Below are 19,528 nucleotides of genomic sequence, written 5' to 3'. Positions count from 1 at the left end.
GCGATTCTCATGCCTCAGCCTCCCGAGTAGCTGGGACTACAATGCGTGCCACCACACCCGGCTAATTTTTGTATTTTTAGTAGAGACGGAGTTTTACCACGTTGGCCAGGCTGGTCTCGAACTCCTGACCTCAAGTGATCTGCCTGCCTCAGCCTCCCAAAGTGTTGGGATTACAGGCATGAGCCACAGCACCCAGCCAGATTTCTAAATTTACAAAGAAACTTTGTAACTTAAAAAAGTGAATTCACAGCATTTTCTCAGAAATGCTGCTACATATTATTACACTGAAAACAGCATAATAATTCTCTACAACAGAGCTCAACACTTTTGGATAATGTCTTAATAGCTTTGTGTTTATCTTTTTGCTGGGCAAAGGCAGCATTTGTATGAAACGGGATGGGGAGGATCATGTGACTTCACAGTCTGCAGGAAGACGAAGGCTGGAGAGGTCGGGGCACAGCTGGTCAGCCTCCTCCCTCCACAGCTCTCTCCGCAAGTATTCTCCTCTACTGACAGGTTAATCCAGGCACATGAGGCATGCACTATGTCATTCTTGTCACCTCAAATCCAAAGTTGGGAGAAACTTTAACTCAAAAGGGAAAACTCTTACCACTGACGGAAGCTTGAGATTTCTTGTTATCTATATGAAAACACAAACGAAAAAAACCAAAGTAAACAAAGTTTTATATAACCACATATTTCCATGGGTAGGTCAGTTCTGTAGGCATTTGCCCAAGCCTCAATCCCCACAGAGCTCCTAGTACTGCCCGCTACCAGGGGAAGTGTTTCCACTCTTGGCAGCGCTGACCCCACAAGGGACCTGGGAGCAGAGGGTGCAGAGTAGCTCCAGGGTCAACTTGGGGCCTTAGGGAGCTGCCCCCAAGGCTGAAGCACTCTGGGGTTGGGGACTCTGGGCCTACTCTGGCTTTCCTTTTTTCCAGGTCCAGAGTCTTAGCTCAGCCCTAAGAAAACAAGTAACAAGAACACTACAGGAACCCATGGCAGGGCTGGAGTGGTGCTGAGACTTGACACTGCCTCCCTTTGCAGTCTGCTCTGGTGAGGCAGTGTCTCTGTTACCTAGATGAGGAAACTGAGGCTGTCCACGGCCAGCTGGAAGCCAGTCCAGCTGACCCCAGTGCCCAGTGGAGAACTTCTGTAGCAGCCATGGGGCCCTGAGCCTCCTGCTTGGCTGCTCCCCATGACCCCATAAGCCCCACAGGACTGTGTGCACCAGGTGGGACACTGTCCCTGAAAGCAGAACATGGGGAGTCTGCCAGCGCATCTGGGCCAGATCATCTGGGCTATTCCTTCTCCTCTTACACATCCCGGCACCTTCCCAACACCACAGAGAAAGTGAAGTTCACCTTGCTGGCCATTCTGGTAAAAAGTTAGTATGGAAAGAAGCAAAACCTACCAGGCTCTGGGGTGCTCAGTGTCTCCCTTTGCCCTAACAACAGACACTGAAGGTACAGCTGCCTGTCCCTAACCCACAGGGGAATAGCAATAGGACTCGCCAAACACGTGCTCCAAGGACAGGCCTATGTCAAGAGAAGCCTGCCTCTGGTGGTTACGCAGCGGCAGTGGGCAGGAGCCATCGTTGGCTGAAAACACAGAGCAGCTGCTGGCCCCAGTTTCCTTCACAGGCTGTGGCCATCCAGGAACACTTGGTGTCCACATACTTCCAAGTAACACACACAAGCACCAAGACCCGGGCCCTAGGATGTAATGACAACTCACTTCTGCAGAGCTGGGGCCACTGCCTGGTTGATAGAACCACACTGGGCCCTCTGAATCAGAGGAGGCACAACGTGAGGTAAACACGGGGGCCCTCAACACAGCAGGGAGCCAGGGTGCAGACTCAGGAGGTCCTCCTCAGAAGCTTCCAGTCTGGAGGGAACATATGCCTAAGTGTCTCTGGCCTCCAGGGGTCAATAAAATCAACTTTTAGGGAAGAAGAGTTTCTGTTCCAGGGTAAACAGAACTTCCCAGAAGTAAAAACAACAGCCCTAGGAAAAGGGAGATTAAGTGAGCAGTGAAACAGCAACCCCGTTTAGACCACTTTGAGGACAGCATTTCCATGATGCTAGAATCAGCATTTTTGAGGCCAAGGCTCTGGGAGGATGGGGGATCTGGAATCAAATGCAAGGCAGTGAAGAACTTCCCAAAAGGAAGTGAGGTGACACAGACCTTCTGACTCAGGCACCACGGCCTGCCCAGAAAGCTCTGCTGAGGCAGCGTCAGGGCTGGCCTCTCACAGAGATCTCAACAACCCAGAAATGTGAAATCTTACTTACGAATGTCTCGAAAATGGATAATGAGCCTGGCCACGAGAGAAAGGTATTCGTCCTAAAAGTAAAAACAGGAAGCAGTTTAATCCCAAATGAAGAAGCGCAGTCATCGGACTCCCCCTTCCCGCCCCCTCGCCTGCTGGCGCCGAGCTGAAGCCCGAAGCCCATTCTGCAAGGCAGACTCAGACACTCGGCCTCTTCTGGAATCCGCCTCTCGGAAGGGAGCCGTCAGTGCTTAGCTAGGCGGGCCAATAACAGGCACAAAGAAACAAGAAGGGGACAGAGAGCCTCCAATGGCCACTCCTCTCCCCTGATGGAAAGGCACTCAGCTGAGAGAGCTGTGAGCCATCTTGAGTGCCGTCTTTTTGTCACAAAGGGGACAGGCAGGTTGGGGGGATGAGGCACTAGCCTGAGGGCACAAGGCCTGTCAGAGGCAGCCGTGGGTGGGCCGCTGTGTCTTTGCACTATGTGTACGGAAGGGCTTTCGTTTCTCAGCCCAGCCTGTTGCTGCCTTTTCACTGATGACGCAGTACCTGCTGCAAATCTGGATGGCACTCCCTTGGCTGTGCTTTCCGGGAGAATCTGTGTTCATCTGCATTTATGCAAGGGCAAGGGAGAGGGTGAAGCCCACTCTCAGGTGAGGTGAAGGCTGCTGGCTGCTAAGGCCCGCTATGTGCAGGCTGCTGTGTTTCTGGGATTGCCTGGCAGGGCCTGCCTCCCACCCATTGTCCTCTTTGGCCCCAAGGACACTTACTTGCAGGTGTTTCAGGGAAATCACTGCTGTGAGTTGGTCTTGTGGTCAATACAGGGATGTCTGAGGTAAAGTCTTATTTCAGAGAAGCATCCTTGCCCTCTGCTGAAGTGCCCATCCTTCTGGCAGGGAAGCCTGGAAGGGGCAAAGCCCCGGCTCCCTGCCCTGCTCACCCAACCTTCCTCCTGAGTCACTGTGACACTAAGAGTTCATCCACTACACTCATAAGATGGCAGGGCAGAGGGAAGGATGATGAAAAGTGGTCTCAGGTGAGGGTAAAAATATAAAGACACTTCCGAAATCTTTATCATCCCACATCTATTTCCAAACTCTACCCTATTTCTTTTTTTCGGCTCGGGGAAATTAGCACAGGACAACATGAAGAGGAAAGGCCCAGGAGAGAGGAGAAGCTGGGATAAGCAGCGAGGCCTGGCCAGAACAAGGGGGCACCAAGGAGGTTTCGGCTGTCCCCATTATTCCTGACAGGAAAGCTGATGTGCATGTGAATGTGGCCCGCAGGCAGTCAGTCCCTGAAGGACAGTGGTATGAGAATGGGGGCAATGGAGGTGTGGGAACCTGAGGACACTCAGGAACAGAAGCGAGGTGGCCAGGTATGAGGGGAGAAGGGCCTCGGGGCCAGCCAGGTCGACATCTCACAGCTCCTAAGGCCCTGGACTATTTCTTAGGTCTGCAATACTTCAAATGAATTTGTTTTCTCCACATCCATAAACGGTAAAACAAGGGGAAGTAGGTTTCAAAAGCAACAAGATACTTCTACTTAGACATAAGACACTTAAACAAGGCTCAGGACCATGTCCCCAAAGCTCTTCTGCATAAAACCAGGGCTGAGCAAGACCCACTGCCAGCCCAGCCCCTGGAATGCAGGGGGCAGGCATCGTCACTCTGCAGAGCCCAGCACCACTCCTGACCCACAGCAGAGGGCAGCCACTGCAACCTGCTCCAGTTCCACTACCAGACCAGCATGAGGAGGCTTAGTGGGGAGTGCGGAGGGAGGGGATGCCTGATGTGAGAAACAAGCACAGGAAGCTGTCACACTGCCAGCCAAGGAGCTTTCTTGTGGGCGATGATATTTCCCACATTCCCCCAAACACGGGTTTATCTAGGAATATCCAGGGGCGAACGCAATAGGTCAGCCACAACAGCTCCTTTCCGGGAGAGAAAGGCCTGGATCCAAAACTGTGCCTCTGATCCCCCTGGCTGGGTTCTTTCACTCCTGACTCCTCACCATCCACCCCCAACCCCATCCAGATGGACAGATTATTACGCCCCTTTCTGCTCCAAAGCACACCAACTCCCCTAGAGCTGCTGCAGAATAAAGGGCTAAAGAGTCAGGAACCTCCCTTATCTTCACACGATCTGCTCCAGCTCCCCTGCTGGCTATCAAAATATAACTGTCCAGTTGCACCTGAGGCTGAGTATTACAAACCATAAACAATGAACATCATGACAGTAACAGCTAGCACTTGGCACTTTATGGCGCCAGGCACCGGAGTTAACAATTCACATGCATTATCGCCTTGATTTCTCCCAACCACCCAGAGGCAGGTACTACTAACACATCCAGTTTACAGATAAGAAAATAGAAACGTTAAAAAGCTCCATAGAGGCCAATCGTGGAGGCTCACATCTATTATTCCAACATTTTGGAAAGTCAAGGCAGGAGGGTCCCTTGAGGCCAGGAGTTTAAGACCAGCCTGGGCAACGTAGTAAGACACCATCTCTACAAAACGAACAAACAAACAAGCAAACAAACAAACATTACCCTGGTGTGGTGGCACATGCCAGTGGTCCCAGAGTGGGAGGCTGAGGCATTAGCCTGAGAGATCAATGCTGCAATGAACTGTGAACACTCCACTACACTCCAGCTTGGGCGACAGAGTGAGACCCCACCTCAAAAAGTTAAAAGCTTCATAGAATTTCCACATTTGCTTGACATGTGGAAATCTTGCACAAGTGCCTCACAACACATTGTGGAGTGAACACAAGGAAGAAGAAAGGAGAGAAACACACGCTCCATGCCACATACACTGCATGACATACACCTTTTATATAAGACCTAGGGAACCCAAACACACATATTTGCTTAAATCTGCCATGAGAAACACTGGAAAGACACACCAAAATAGGAAACCGACAAACCAGCAAGTATCAGGAACTGGGCTGGAAATGTGCCCTTTCTAAACCCACGGTGTTATGAGTTTTCACTTCAGAAGCACATAAATCTTTTACTATTGAGAAAATAAAGCCAAATCAGGTCAGGCACGGTGGCTCACACCTGTAATCCCAGTACTTTTGGAGGCCAAGATAGGAGGATCACCTGAGGACAGGAGTTCAAGACCAGCCTGGCCAACAAGGTGAAACTCTAGCTCTACTAAAAATACAAAAAAAATTAGCCAGGCATGGTGGCGTATGCCTGTAATCTCAGCTACTTGGGAGGCTGAGGCAGGAGAATTGCTTGAACCCAGGAGGCAGAGGTTGCAGTGAGCCAAGATCACACCACTGCACTCCAGCCTGGGCAACAAGAGTGAAAACTCTGTCTCAAAACAAACAAAAAAAGCAAATCAAAGCCAGGCACAATGGCACAATCCTGTAATCCCAGCTACTTGGAAGGATAAAGTAAAGTAGGAGGATTGCTTGCGCCAGGAGTTCAGGGGCAACTCAGTAAATTTTATTTCTCTAAAAAAAAAAATATATATATATATATTTTTTGAGATGGGGTCTCACTCTGTTGCCCAGGCTGGAGTGCAGTGCAGTGGTGCGATCACAGCTCACTGCCGTTTCAACCTCATGGGCTCAAGTGAGCCTTCCCACCTCAGTCTCCTGAGCAGCTGGGACCACATGCAAGCACCACCACACCCAGCTAATTTTTTTTTTGAGACAGAGTCTCACTCTGTGGCCCAGGCTGGAGTGCAGTGGCACGATCTCAGCTCACTGCAAGCTCCGCCTCTCAGGTGCAAGTTATTCTCCTGTCTCAGCCTCCCAAGCAGCTGGGACTACAGGCGCCCGCCACCACGCCCAGCTAATTTTTTGTATTTTTTAGTAGAGACAGGGGTTTCACCAAGTTAGCCAGGATGGTCTCGATCTCCTGACCTTCTGATCCGCCCACCTTGGCCTCCCAAAGTGCTGGGATTACAGGCGTGAGTCACTGCGACTGGCCAATTTTTTGTATTTTTTGTAGAGACACGGTTTTGCCATGTTGGCCAGGCTTGTCTTTTGCTCAGTCCTCAACCTCCAAAAGTGCTGGGATTACAGGTGTGAGTCACTGTGGCCAACCTGAAATATTTTTCTAAAATGAAAAGTATAGCAAATCAAAAGAAAAAGGTACAATTCCTAAACATTCCAAATAAACTAAAACAAATGAGCTGAATATTAAGTTGGTGGCAGAGTCATATAGGGAAAAGAAATCTTTTGAGAAGCTTTTTAAAAAACTGAAACAAAAAGCAAAACATTCTCAATAAAAGGGATACATTTTAAGGGCAATTAGAACTTCAAGGTAATCTTAAAATTTTAGTCTAGCTTTTGTTATCAGGGGTAATATAAACTGTTTATTCTGAAACGATTTCAAAGTAAAGCAAGCAAGTATGCTAATAATATTAGAAACCAAGATATTCATAGTAACAGAAAAGACACATGTTTAAAATGAAAGAAGTAAAAACCCTATATATAAGGTTAAATTTGAATTAGAAATATTAGTGTAAAATTATGGGGTTTTGTTGTTGCTGTTATTTCAAAAACATGTTTTTTCTTAGTTCTGTTCACTAAAAGGCCCAAAGCAATGAACAGAGCAGCGCCCACATAGCACGCTCAAAATGCCACTTTACCGGCAGAAGTCCCCAGGGTTCACTCCCTAGAGGAGCAGCCAATCTGGGTCTAAATGCCAGCAGACTAAGAAAAACTAAACAGGTTGTGTGAGGGCCTCAAGAGACACAGGAGCTCCTGCTAGATGAGGATGGGACCATCTAAGCATCAAAATGAATGACAGCAATGGACCAGAACACCCCAGATACACAGCTCTGAGCTCAAAATGTCACTCACAGAGAACCCATCTGTGGCCCTTGGGGGGATGCCTTAGACTGGAAAGATCAGAAAAACAGCATTCCTGGAGGTCCTGAACACACAGGGTTTCAAACAATCATCTAGCCCTGGCTGACTTTCTTGACAAAAAAAACCTCCGTATAATGAATGTGGGAGAAAAGCCAGAACTAGTCTACAATCCCTAATTAAATGATGAAATCATCGGAAAGATAATAGGAACTTTACAAGGGTCAGGCTGTTGTTGCTCTCCAAACCTCCAAACTGTGGTCTTATGGGAATATCAAGATGCCCAGAAATACAAATTAAGGCAATACTTCGGAAATATTTTTGCTAAAAGACCACGGCATCCTCTCTGCTCTTCGATTTAGCACCCAGTTCGTAAGAAGGAGGGGGCAGGCAAGATGAATCAGGAGCTTAGGAGACATCAGAGCCCATGGGGAGGGCTGCAGGACAGCTGGGCTGCTCCTTCACCAGGCTGGGAGGGGCCCGAAGGGAAAAAAGACCCTCATTTGGATCCTGATTCAAAGAAGCCAACTATTAGGAAAAAAGCATTGGAACTTGAAAGAGGCCTTCCCACTGATGACAATAGTGACTCCATGTGATTGTCAGGTGGGGCCCTAGCACAGGCCGGTGTGGAGATGCTCAGCAGAGATACAACCCTGAGGGTGGGGATGTGCCCTCCACACTTCAGGAGAGACACAGAGACAGCCAAGGGAAAAGTCACCAAACCACAGCAACTGCTGACTCCGGGTTAGAGGAATATGACACCTCTGTGCTTTCATGTCTCAGAGTTTTCCTAATAGATTTAAAAATACCATCAAATTCCTGAAAGAGTGCTTCCATGATAGTATCCGTAGCCCCATGGGACCTTGGCCCCAGCCCACAGGACATGCCATCAGAAACCAAACAGGGATGAGGCAGCCCCAGCAGTGCCCCCCACCCAAGGAAATCACACAGCCCTGACCTGGCCACGAAGGAAAAACAGACCTGTTATCCATCATTTTCACTCATTCCATTAAAAATATATGTACAGGCTGGCTGAGATACCCATTTAAAACATGCCATTCAATGGTTTTGGGTACTACATTCAGAGTTCTGCAGCATTACCAAAATCAATTTTAGAGCATTTTCTTTCTTTCTTTTTTTTTTTTTTTTGAGGCGGAGTCTCACTCTGTCACCCAGGCTGGAGTGCAGTGGCGCCATCTTAGCTCACTGCAACCTCCACTTCCTGGGTTCAAGTGATTCTCCTGCCTCACCCTCCCTAGTAGCTAGGACTACAAGTATATGCCATCATCCCCAACTGATTTTTGCATTTTTAGTAGAGGCAGGATTTCACCATGTTGTCCAGGCTGGTCTCAAACTCCTGGCCTCAAGTGATCCGCTGGCCTCGGTCTCCAAAGTGTTGGCATTACAGGTGTGGGCCACCATGCCCGGCCTAATTTTAGAACATTTTCATCACTCCAAATGAAAACTCCATTTCTCCTACAGCACGCTTGGCAATCACTAATCAACTTTCTATCTGTGGCAGGCTAAATAATAGTCCTTAAATCAGGTCCTATTCCCTGGAACCTGTAAATGCTGCCTTATTTGAGAAAAGGGTCTTTGCAGATGCGATTAAGTTAAACATCTTGAGATGGAGGGCTATCCTGGATTATGTAGGTGGGCCCTAAGTGCAATTGCATGTATCCTCCTACGAGGGAGGCAGAAGGAAAATTCACACACACAAAGAAGGCGATGTGAAGATGGAATACAGAGAGAATTTATTTACCTTGTGATGCTGGACTTGAAGACTGGAGTGATACAGCCACAAGCCAAGGAGTACCAGCAGTGACCAAAAGCTAAAAGATGCAAGAAACAGGTTCCTCTCCTATTGCCTCCCTGCTGCCACTGTGATTTTTACCCATGGTAACTGACTTTGAGTTTCTGGCCTTGAAAACTGTGAGATTAAATTTGTTTTTTGTTTTTTTTTTTTCCAGATGGAGTCTCGCTCTGTCACCCAGGCTGGAGTGCAGTGGCTCGATCTCGGCTCACTGCAAACTCCACCTCCCAGGTTCAGCCATTCTCCTGCCTCAGCCTCCCGAGTAGCTGGGACTCCAGGCGCCTGCCACCACCCCCAGCTAGTTGTTTTGTATTTTTAGTAGAGATGGGGTTTTACCGTGTTAGCCAGGATGGGCACGATCTCCTGATCTTGTGATCTGCCCGCCTTGGCCTCCCAAAGTGCTGGGATTATAGGTGTGAGCCACCACGTTTGGCCTAAATTTCTGTTCTTTTAAGCCACCAAGTTTGTAGTAACTTGTTATAGCAGCCACAGGAAACATAAATTTTGTTACCAGGAGTGGGGTGCCTAAAAACGTAGCAGTGGCTTTGTAACTCAATAATGAAGGGGTGCTAGTAGAATTATGAGAAGCATGACAGAAAAGGCCTAGGTTTCCTTGAACAGGCTGTGGGGTAGATATGTGGATGTTAAAGACTCTGTCACCCAGACTGCCTTAAAGGAAATGAGGAACTTAATACACAAAGTCTGTGTTATCTTCAAGAATACATGCACTATCAAAAACAAAATGTTGGTAGAAGCATGAACATTAAAGGTGATTCTAAAGGCACAAAGGAAACAAGGAACATGTTACTGGAAACCAGAGCAAAGGTGATCTTTGTAATATAACGGCAAAAAGTTTAGCTGGATTGTGTCCTGTAGCTGTGTGGAAGGCAGAATCATAAGCAATAAGCTTGCACATTTAGCTGAGCAGACTTCCAATCAAAGCATTCAAGACTCAGCTTGGGCCGGGCGCAGTGACTTATGCCTGTAATCTCAGCACTTTGGGAGGCTGAGGCAGGCAGATCACCTGAGGTCAGGAGTTCAAGACCAGCCTGGCCAACATGGTGAAATCCCGTCTTTACTAAAAATACAAAAATTAGCCAGGCATGGTGGTGGGCACCTGTAATCTCAGTTACTTGGGAGGCTGAGGCAGGAGAATCACTTGAACCCGGGAGGCAGAGGTTGCAATGAGCAGAGATCGCGCTACTGCACTCCAGCCTGGACGACAGAGTGACTCCGTCTCAAAAAAAAAAAAAAAGCAACCACAAAAAGATAAATTAAAGGGTAAAAAAAAAAAAAAAATTTTTAAAAAAAAAAAAAAAAAAAAGAGAGAGAGAGAGAGAAATTGAGGGAAGAACTGTTAGGCAGAAAGGAATCCACACTTAATGATTTGGGAAATTCTCAGGCTATTTAGATCGGAATAAACCAAAATGCTAAAACTAGGAGATTCACTGTTAGGAAAGTGTGTTCTGTAGAGAATGCCAAGGGTGTGGCATATCTTGCAATTTTTTTCTAGTGCCAAAGAGATTAAACATGGAACTTACGAATCCCCTCAATCATCTCGCAGAAGTAAGGAAACAGAGATGAAATTATCTAGGAAAGATCTGTGGAGAAACCTCATCTAATACTATGAATTCCATCATATATGCAGAAGTTCCACAAGGATTTTGAGAATGTTCTACCAGCAGAAACACTGCCAGCTTGGAGTAGAAAGTTTACAGAAGAGACAAAATCAAAGAACTCCCAAAATTTTAGAAGCAGGAATAGGCTGATAAAACTACTCAGCCTCAAACACATGCTACCCTTTAAGAAAGTGAGGGCAGAGCCACGGGCTCAGAAGTCAAGAGACAGGAGCCTCCAACTTTATGGTAACCTGTTATGACAGCCATGGGAAACTAATACACTATTTCTATAGATCTGCCTATTCTCTGGGCATTTTATAAAAACGCAGCATGTCATCCTTTGTGGCTGCTTCATTTCATTCACATAATGTTTTTAAGCTTCATCCATGTGGTAGCATGTATCAGCCCTTCATTCCTTCATGTGGCCACATGATACCCACTGTATGGCTATTCTACATTCTGTTTATCCATTCATCTGCTGGTAGATATTTGGGTTGTTTCCACTTTTAGCTATTTACTATGTTATAATAATGCTATAAATGTTTGTGTATATGTTTTTGTGTGGACATGCTTTCTTTTCTCTTGGGTATATACCTAGGAGTGAAACTTCTGGGTCGTATGGTAACTCTACATTCAATTTTTTTAGGAACTGTCATACTGTTTTTCACAGCAGCTGTACCATTTCACATTCTCTCTAGCAATGTATGAGAATTCCAATTTCTCCACCAGGCATGGTGGCTCACCCCTGTAGTCCCAGCACTTTGAGGAGGCCAAGATGGGTATACTACCTGAGGTCAGGAGTTCGAGACCAGCATGGCCAACAGGATGAGACCCTGTCTCTACTAAAAATACAAAAATTAGCCGGGCCTTGGCTGGGCGTGGCAGCTCACACCTGTAATCCCAGCACTTTGGAGGCTTATGCAGGTGGATCATGAAGTCAAGAGATCAAGATCATTCTGGCCAACACGGTGAATCCCCATCTCTACATCTAACAAAAGTTAGCTGGGCATAGTGGCGCGTACCTGTAGTCCCAGCTACTCGGGAGGCTGAGGCAGGGGAATTGCTTGAACCTCGGAGGCGGAGGTTGCGGTGAGCCGAGATTGCGCCACCGCACTCCAGTCTGGTGACAGAGCGAGACTCCGTTGCAAAAAAAAAAAAAAAATTAGCTGAGTGTGGTAGTGTGTGCCTATAGTCCCAGCTACTCAGGAGACTGAGGCAGGAAAATCACTGGAAGTCGGGAGGCAGAGGCTGTAGTGAGACAAGATTGTGCCACTGCACTCTAGCCTGGGTGACAGAGCAAGACTCCGTCTCAAAAAGAAAGAAAATTCCATTTTCTCTACATCTTTGCCAACACTTATCATTGTTGTGTTTTAAATCACAATCATTATAATGGAAATGAAGTGGCACCTCATTGTGGCTTTTATTTGCAATCCACTAATGACTAGTGACGTGGAGCCTCTTTTCACGTGGTTGTTGGCCATTTGTATCTCTTCTTTGGAGATACATTTATTCAAGTACTTTGCCTATTTTGTAGTTGCTTTTTTTTTTTTTTTTTTGGTGTTGCTGAGTTGTAGGAGTTCTTTATGTATTCTGGATATTAAACCCTTACCTGACATGGGATTTGCAAATACTTTCTCCCATTCCATGGGTTGTTTTTCCCTCTTTCGACAGTGTCCTATGATGTACAGGTTTTTAATTCTGATGAAGTCAAATTTATCTATGTTTTTTGTAGCTTGTGCTTTTTGGGCATATCTAAGAAACCACTGCCTAATCCAAGGTCATGAAGATGTATGCCTCTGCTTTCTTCTAAGATATTTACAGTTTTAGCTTGTAAATTTAGGTTTTTGACCCATTTGGGGTTAATATTTTTTGAAGTTTTTTAGAGACAGAGTCTCACTCTGTCACCCAGGCTGCAGCATGTTGGTACAATCACAGCTTACTGTAATCTCAAACTCCTGGGCTCAAGTGACCCTCCAGCCTCAGCCTGTCGATTAGGCAGGACTACAGGCACGTGCCACCATCCCTGGCTGGTGTTTTTTATTTTAAGTTTTGTATAGGGTGTGAAGTTGGGGCTCAACCTCAGTATTTTGTATGTAGTTACCCAGTTGTCCTAGCAACTACTGTGGTTTATGTATTTAAAAATTTTATTTTTGTTCGGGTGTGGTGGCTCACACTTGTAATTCCACCGCTTTGAGGGGCCGAGGCGGGCGAATCACGAGGTCAGGAGTTCAAGATCATCCTGGCCAACATGGTTAAACCACGTCTCTACTAAAAATACAAAAAATTAGCCGGGTGTAGTGGCAGGTGCCTAATCCCAGCTACTCGGGAGGCTGAGGCAGGAGAATCACTTGAACCCAGGAGGTGGAGGTTGCAGTGAGCCGAGATTGTGCCACTGCACTCCAGCCAGGACGACAGAGTGAGACTCCATCTCGGAAAAAAAAAAAAAAAAAAAAAAATTATATATAAAACGTTTTTGATGACCATAAAATGAATAATAGAACAAATGTCAGTGGACCCCTGACCCAGCTTAAATTTAAAAATAAAAAAGGAGGCATACAAGCTTGCTCTCCCCTCATCATTCCTTTGACTTGCCCCACACAGGTAAACTGGGGGAGACGTCACAAGAATTAGATGGTGTTCATAAAGTACTTAGCTCTCAGTGCCTTAATATATGCATAATATGGCTACTGAAAACCAAACCATTATAATTTAAAACAGGGTTTATGAACAAGTAGGTTTACTAAGTATGGTGCAGGAGTCTTGATGGTCACACATTTAGATAGAGTGGAGCAAAGGAGCACTGCCTACCGGTAGAGATGACACTCGACCCTCATTCTGAACCAGCTGCATGCAGCACAACTCACGTCTTTCCAGCACATATCAATAATTAATACATCAACTGTTCGATTTTTTTTCTTTTCTTTTTTGAGATGGAATCTCACTCTGCGCCTAGGTTGGAATGCAGTGGTGCAATCTCAGTTAACTGCAACCTCTGTCTCCTGGGTTCAAGCCTCTGCCTCCCAAATAGCTAGGAGTACAGGCGTGTGATACCACACCTGGCTAATTTTTGTAATTTTTATATTTTTAGTAGAGACAGGGTTTTACCATGTTGGCCAGGCTGGTCTCAAACTCCTGACCTCAAGTGATCTGCCCACCTCAGCCTCCTGAAACTGCACCCAGCCACATCTTTTAATGTACAAACCATGCTTTTCTCAGCTCTAAGACTAAGCACTGAATGCTGGGGCCAGTAATTGTCCTTGATGAATAGGTATAGCAGAAGACGTATTCATATTTGATGAAAAGCCTGATCCTAGGCTTGTGAGGTCCCTCGGAAAGGCTGAAGCAGCCAGGCGCAGTGGTTCATGTCTATAATCCCAGCACTCTGGGAGGCCGAGGAGGGAGAATTGCTTGAGGACAGGAGTTCAAGACCAGCCTGGACAAAACAGTGAGACCCTGTCTCTACAAAAAACATTTTAAATATAGTCAATCTTTGAATCATATGTTTTATGAAAAAAAAAAAAAAGTTTTAAAAAAATTAGCCAGCATAGTGGTGCATACCTCCCAGCTACTCGGGAGGCTGGGTAGAGCACTTGAACCCAGAAGTTTGAGGCTTCAGTGAGCCATGATCACACCACTGTACTCCAGCCTGCGCAACAGAGCAATACCTTGACTCAAACAAAACAAAACAAAGCAAAACAAAAAGAAAGCTGAAGGTAGGAAAGTATCTTCATTAATCAGAGGCATGTTGGCATCTTTGTTCTCTCTTGGTCTCCTGGGGAACACAGTTGGGCCTATCTTTTTGCCCCTTGATTCTAGCTGTTTTGTTGTTCACTTAGACCTTCCTCTCTGATGAATTCCAAGGTGGCTTCCCAGTTCTGATGCTCCCTCAGCCTCCCTAGTCCCTGAGTTTCACCTTAGCTCCTCAGTCAGGGTTCAGCTCTGTACTAGTCATTTCTAAACTACAAACCAGAGACATGTACTACTCCTCTTCTTTTCTTTTTCTTTTTTTTGAGATGGAGTCTCACTCTGTTGCCCAGGCTGGAGTGCAGTGGCGTGCTCTCGACTCACTGCAACCTTCACCTCCTGGGTTCAGGCAATTCTCCTGCCTCAATCTCCTGAGTAGCTGGGATTACAGGCACACCACCACCACGCCTGGCTAATTTTTGTATTTTTAGTAGAGATGGGATTTCGCCATATTGGCCAGGATGGTCTCGATCTCCTGACCTCCTGATCCACCCGCCTCGGCGTCCCAAAGTGCTGGAATTACAGGTATGAGCCACTGCATCCCAGCCAACATGTACTACTTTTCCATAGTACTATGTGAAGTGGAAAATAGGTGATAGGAGTTTAATTTTTAACAGGCAAAGTAAGCAAATGCCCAGAAATACATCCAGTTCCAGTAAATATATGTCTGCACTGCCCCTGTAGTGCTGATACAGAGGTGCCAGGACCCTGATTGTCTTCTCATTCAATGGGTGCCAAATCTTCTTGAACTTTCCTTTAGGAGGCTGGCTGGAATGTTTGGAGATGCCATTATCACTATCACCTACCACCCCTAGGCATAGCTATTTTTGTATCCCTCAGTCTTCCTTAGACAGAGAGTAGTCCCACCCATAAAAATTAAAGTGTTAAGGAATTAAAGTGGGTGTTTGGGTGTCTTTTGCTTGACAGATGGGAGTCAGTAAGAGATGTGGCTAAGAGTGTGGGCTCTGACATTAGCCAAATGACATCCTGAGCAAAACAATTAGCATCTGCATGCCTTAGTTTCCTTGCCTGTAAACAGGAAAGAGTGGCACTGTAACCGAGTAAGGATCAAATGAGTTCACACGCATGAAGCATGCAGAACAGGGCCTTCTAGGCAGACATCACTGTAGAATGCACAAATGGGGCCTGGCTGTGAGACCTGGAGCCAGGCAATGACAGGATAAGGAGGGCTTTAACTTGGGGTGCTGACACTCACACTGAAGGTATGAGCTCACTCCAGACAATTTGGTGAATTCCTTTAGACAAGTACACACAAGGCTTTCCTTGCTCTGGGGTATACGCTAGATAGCCTGAGGTGCCCATTAGTGCCTGGTTTTCTTTGGGATGGGCACCTCTGGACTCGGAAGCCTGCCAGGACTGCAATGGAGAGTAATCCTTCTCCTCCATGAGCCACAACCTCTCAGACCCTCTTGGGGTCTGGAAACACAGAGAAACTACTTCTCCCTATCCTATTCCCTGCTCAGGGGTCCCACCTTTTACATTCCTTCAGAGCTGTTCCAACAGGGTCTCAGGCAGCAAGGGCAGGTAACAAGTGTGCCTGGGCTGCCATCTGACCTGGAGAGTCCTATCACAGTCCACCTGCTGAGATGGTCCTCACAATACTAGCTGGCATTGCCTCCATGAGGAGCTTCAGCAGTAAGTAAAAAGATGGCCACCAGACAATATCCAAGTAAGATGTCTGTCCCTGTAAAAACGATGTAGGAAATTTCTAATAGTTCTTACACATATTTGTCTTCCAATTAATCAGAGCTTCTTCCTGGAGTTTGGGATTTAGAAATGGCTTGATAAAAGGAAATGGACTAAAATCATTATGGCACAGTGTGCAGGCTACAGTTAATTCAGGGGCCAACACAGAGAGAGCTGTCATAGGAAGGGGCAGTTGTTCTGCTGGACGCCTCTTTTGGGAGGGAAGGATTAATCCTAAGGTGCTGGGCATGTCTCTGTGGTAGCTAGTCTCCACAGTGCTCCCAAAATAATTAATGGCCTGCCTATAGACTGCCATTCTCATCAAAAGGTAGAGGTAATTTACCCTCCCCTGAACCTGCACTGGCCTTGGGACTTACTGTTTCCAAGTGATGTTCTAGGAGTTGTGAGGACTGGCAGCTTCCACTTCTTCCCTCTCTTGCAAGCCAGCTGCCATGCTAAAAGGAAGTCCAGCTATGCTACTAAAGATACCACATGGGGGCCATGTAAAGAAAACTGATGTGCAGCCTGATGAAGCCTTTATTGCCCTGTCAGCATGGCTGGGCTGCGGATGGAAAGCAGTCACGTGAAAACTCACAAGTGAGGCCGGGTGCGATGGCTCACACCTGTAATCCCAGCACTTTGGGAGGTCGAGAGGGGTGGATCACCTGAGGTCAGGAGTTCGAGACCACCCTGGCCAACATGGTGAAACCCCGTCTCTACTAAAAATGTAGAAATTAGCTGGGCGTGGCAGTGTGTGCCTGTAATCCCAGCTACTCGAGAGGCTGAGGCAGAATAGCTCAAACCCGGGAGGTGGAGGTTGCAGTGAGCCGGGATCGTGTCACTGCACTCCAGCCTGGCGACAGAGCCCTTATGAATCTGAGATAGCCCTTACAAAAATTCATTTAATTATAAGAAAATACAAACTAGCCAGGCACGGTGGCTCACGCCTATAATTCCAGCACTTTGGGAGGCAGAGGTAGGTGGATTGCCTGAGGTCTGGAGTTCAAGACCAGCCTGACCAACATGGTGAAACCCATCTCTACTAAAAATACAAAAATTAGCTGGACGTGGTGGCAGAAGAATCACTTGAACGCGGGAGGCGGAGGTTGCAGTGAGCTGAGATTGTGCCACTGCACTCCAGCCTGGGCGACAGAGTGAGACTCCATCTCAAAAGAAAAAAAAAAAGAAAAAGAAAAAAGAAAAGAAAAGAAAAAAGAGAAAAAAGAAAAAGAATATACAAACTAACAAAAACAATTAAAAATTGTCAATTTTTTTTTAAGACGGAGTTTCACTCTTGTTGCCTAGGCTGGAGTGCACTGGCGCGATCTTGGCTCACACCAACCTCCGCCTCCCGGGTTCAAGCAATTCTCCCGCCTCAGGCTCCTGAGTAGTTGGGATTACAGGCATGTGCCACCATGCCCAGCTAATTTTGTAGTTTTAGTAGAGACGGGGGTTTCTCCATGTTGGCCTGGCCGGTCTTGAACTCTCGACCTCAGGTGATCTGCCTACCTAGGCCTCCCAATGTGCTGGAATTACAGGCATGAGCCACCGTGCCTGGCCAAAAATTGTTAATTTAAAAAAGGGCGTTGTGGCTCAAGCCTATAATCCCAACACTTTGGGAGGCCGAGGGGGGTGGATTACCTGAGGTCAGGAGTTTGAGACCAGCCTGGCCAACATGGTGAAACCTTGTCTCTACTAAAAATACACAAATTAGCCGGGCATGGTGGCACACACCTGTAATCCCAGCTATTCAGGAGCTGAGACAGGAGAATTGCTTCAGCCCAGGAGACGGCGGCTGCAGTGAGCCAAGATCGTGCCATGGCACTCCAGCCTGGCCAACAGAGTGAGACTGTCTCAAAAAAAATAAAAATAAAAGTAAAAAAATAAATAAAAATCCCCCCATATATTTGCAAATTATATATCTAATAACAGACTTATATCCAAATGCATAAAGAACTATTACAACCCAACAATAAAAAGACTAACAACCCAGTTTAAAAATGAACAGAGGATCTGAATAGACATTACTCCAAAGAAAATATACAAATGGCCAAAAAGCACATGAAAAAGATGCTCAGCATCATTAGTCACTAGGCAAATGCAAATCAAAACAATGAGACACCACTTCACACCCATTACACAATGGCTACAATTAAAATAGACAACGAGTACTGGAGAGGATGAGGAGAAACTGAAACCTCATTTAAGTTGCTGGTGAGAATTTAAAATAGTGCAGTTGCTTTGGGAAATCTGGTATTTCCTCAAAAGGTCAAATACAGGGGTACGATATGACCCAGCAACTCTACCCCTAGGTATATACCCAAGAGAAATGAAAACACAGCCCACACAAAAATTTATACATGAACTATTGTTCTGCTTATTCATAATAACCAAAAAGTAGAAACTATGTAAATGTCCACCAACTAATGAATGGCTATAAAATATGTGATATGGCCATCCAGAAAAGGAATATTTGACAATAAAAAGGAACAAAGTTGACTACGCGCGGTGCGGTGGCTCACGCCTGTAATCCCAGCACTTTTGAAGGTCAAGGCAGGTGGATCACCTGAGGTCAGGAGTTCGAAATCAGCCTGGTTAACATAGCCCTAGACCATGGCAAAACCCCATCTCTACTAAAAACACAAAAACTAGCCAGGCATGGTGGTAGCACACACCTGTAATCCCAGCTACTAAGGAGGCTGAGGCAGAAGAACTGCTTGAACCCAGTGGGTGGAGGTTGCAGTGAGCCAAGATTGTGCCACTGCACTCCAGCCTGGGTGACAGAGCGAGATTCCACCTAAAAAAAAAAAAAAGAGGAGGCCAGGCACGGTGGCTCATGCCTGTAATCCCAGCACTTTGGGAGGCCGAGGCAGGCAGATCACGAGGTCAGGAGATCGAGACCATCCTGGCTAACAAGGTGAAACCCTGTCTCTATTAAAAATACAAAAAATTAGCCGGGCGTGGTGGCGGGGCCCTGTAGTCCCAGCTACTTGGAAGGCTGAGGCAGGAGAATGGTGTGAACCCGGGAAGCGGAGCTTGCAGTGAGCGGAGATTGCACCACTGCACTCCAGCCTGGGGGACAGAGCAAGACTCTGTCTCAAAAAAAAAAAAAAAAAAAAAGAGGAATAAAGTATATAGCAAACATGGTTCATGGACCTTGAACCTTGAAAATATTATGCTAAGTGAAATAAGCCATCTGCAAAATGAAAACATATATTGTACAAGGATGGGTGCAGTGGCTCACGCCTGTAATCCCTGCACTTTGGGAGGCTGAGGCAGGCGGATCACCCGAGGTCAGGAGTTTGACCAGCCTGGCCAACATGATGAAACCCGGTCTCTACTAAAAATACAAAAAATTAGTCGGGCGTGGTGGTGGGCGCCTGTAATACCAGCTACTTGGGAGTCTGAGGCGGAGGAATCGCTTGAACCTGGTAGGCAGAGGTTGCAGTAAGCTGAGATTGTGCCACTGCACTCCAACCTGGGCAACAAGAGGAAAACTCTGTCTCAAAAAAACAAAAAATAAAAAATATATATATTGTACAAT

The 19,528-nt window shown here is 46.5% G+C and overlaps 1 protein-coding gene across 3 annotated transcripts in view; it reads right to left on the bottom strand.

Moving 5' to 3' along the window:
- MED15 (mediator complex subunit 15) overlaps nucleotides 1-19,528 on the bottom strand; it is an 85,542-nt gene that overhangs the window by 35,001 nt on the left and 31,013 nt on the right. For all 3 annotated transcript variants that reach the window (XM_003905251.4, XM_003905250.4, XM_021921387.2), the window contains exons 3-4: nucleotides 2,295-2,346; nucleotides 611-640 (exon numbers count right to left, since the gene is read on the bottom strand). In XM_003905251.4, coding sequence (XP_003905300.1) covers nucleotides 611-640; nucleotides 2,295-2,346 — 82 coding nt within the window. The remainder of the gene's footprint in view (nucleotides 1-610; nucleotides 641-2,294; nucleotides 2,347-19,528) is intronic.

Source organism: Papio anubis, chromosome 16 (genome assembly GCF_008728515.1).
Source record: "Papio anubis isolate 15944 chromosome 16, Panubis1.0, whole genome shotgun sequence".
In the NCBI taxonomy this organism is placed as follows: domain Eukaryota; kingdom Metazoa; phylum Chordata; class Mammalia; order Primates; family Cercopithecidae; genus Papio; species Papio anubis.
Note: the sequence above shows the minus strand (reverse complement) of the source record. Positions and strands in the feature narration are given on the sequence as shown.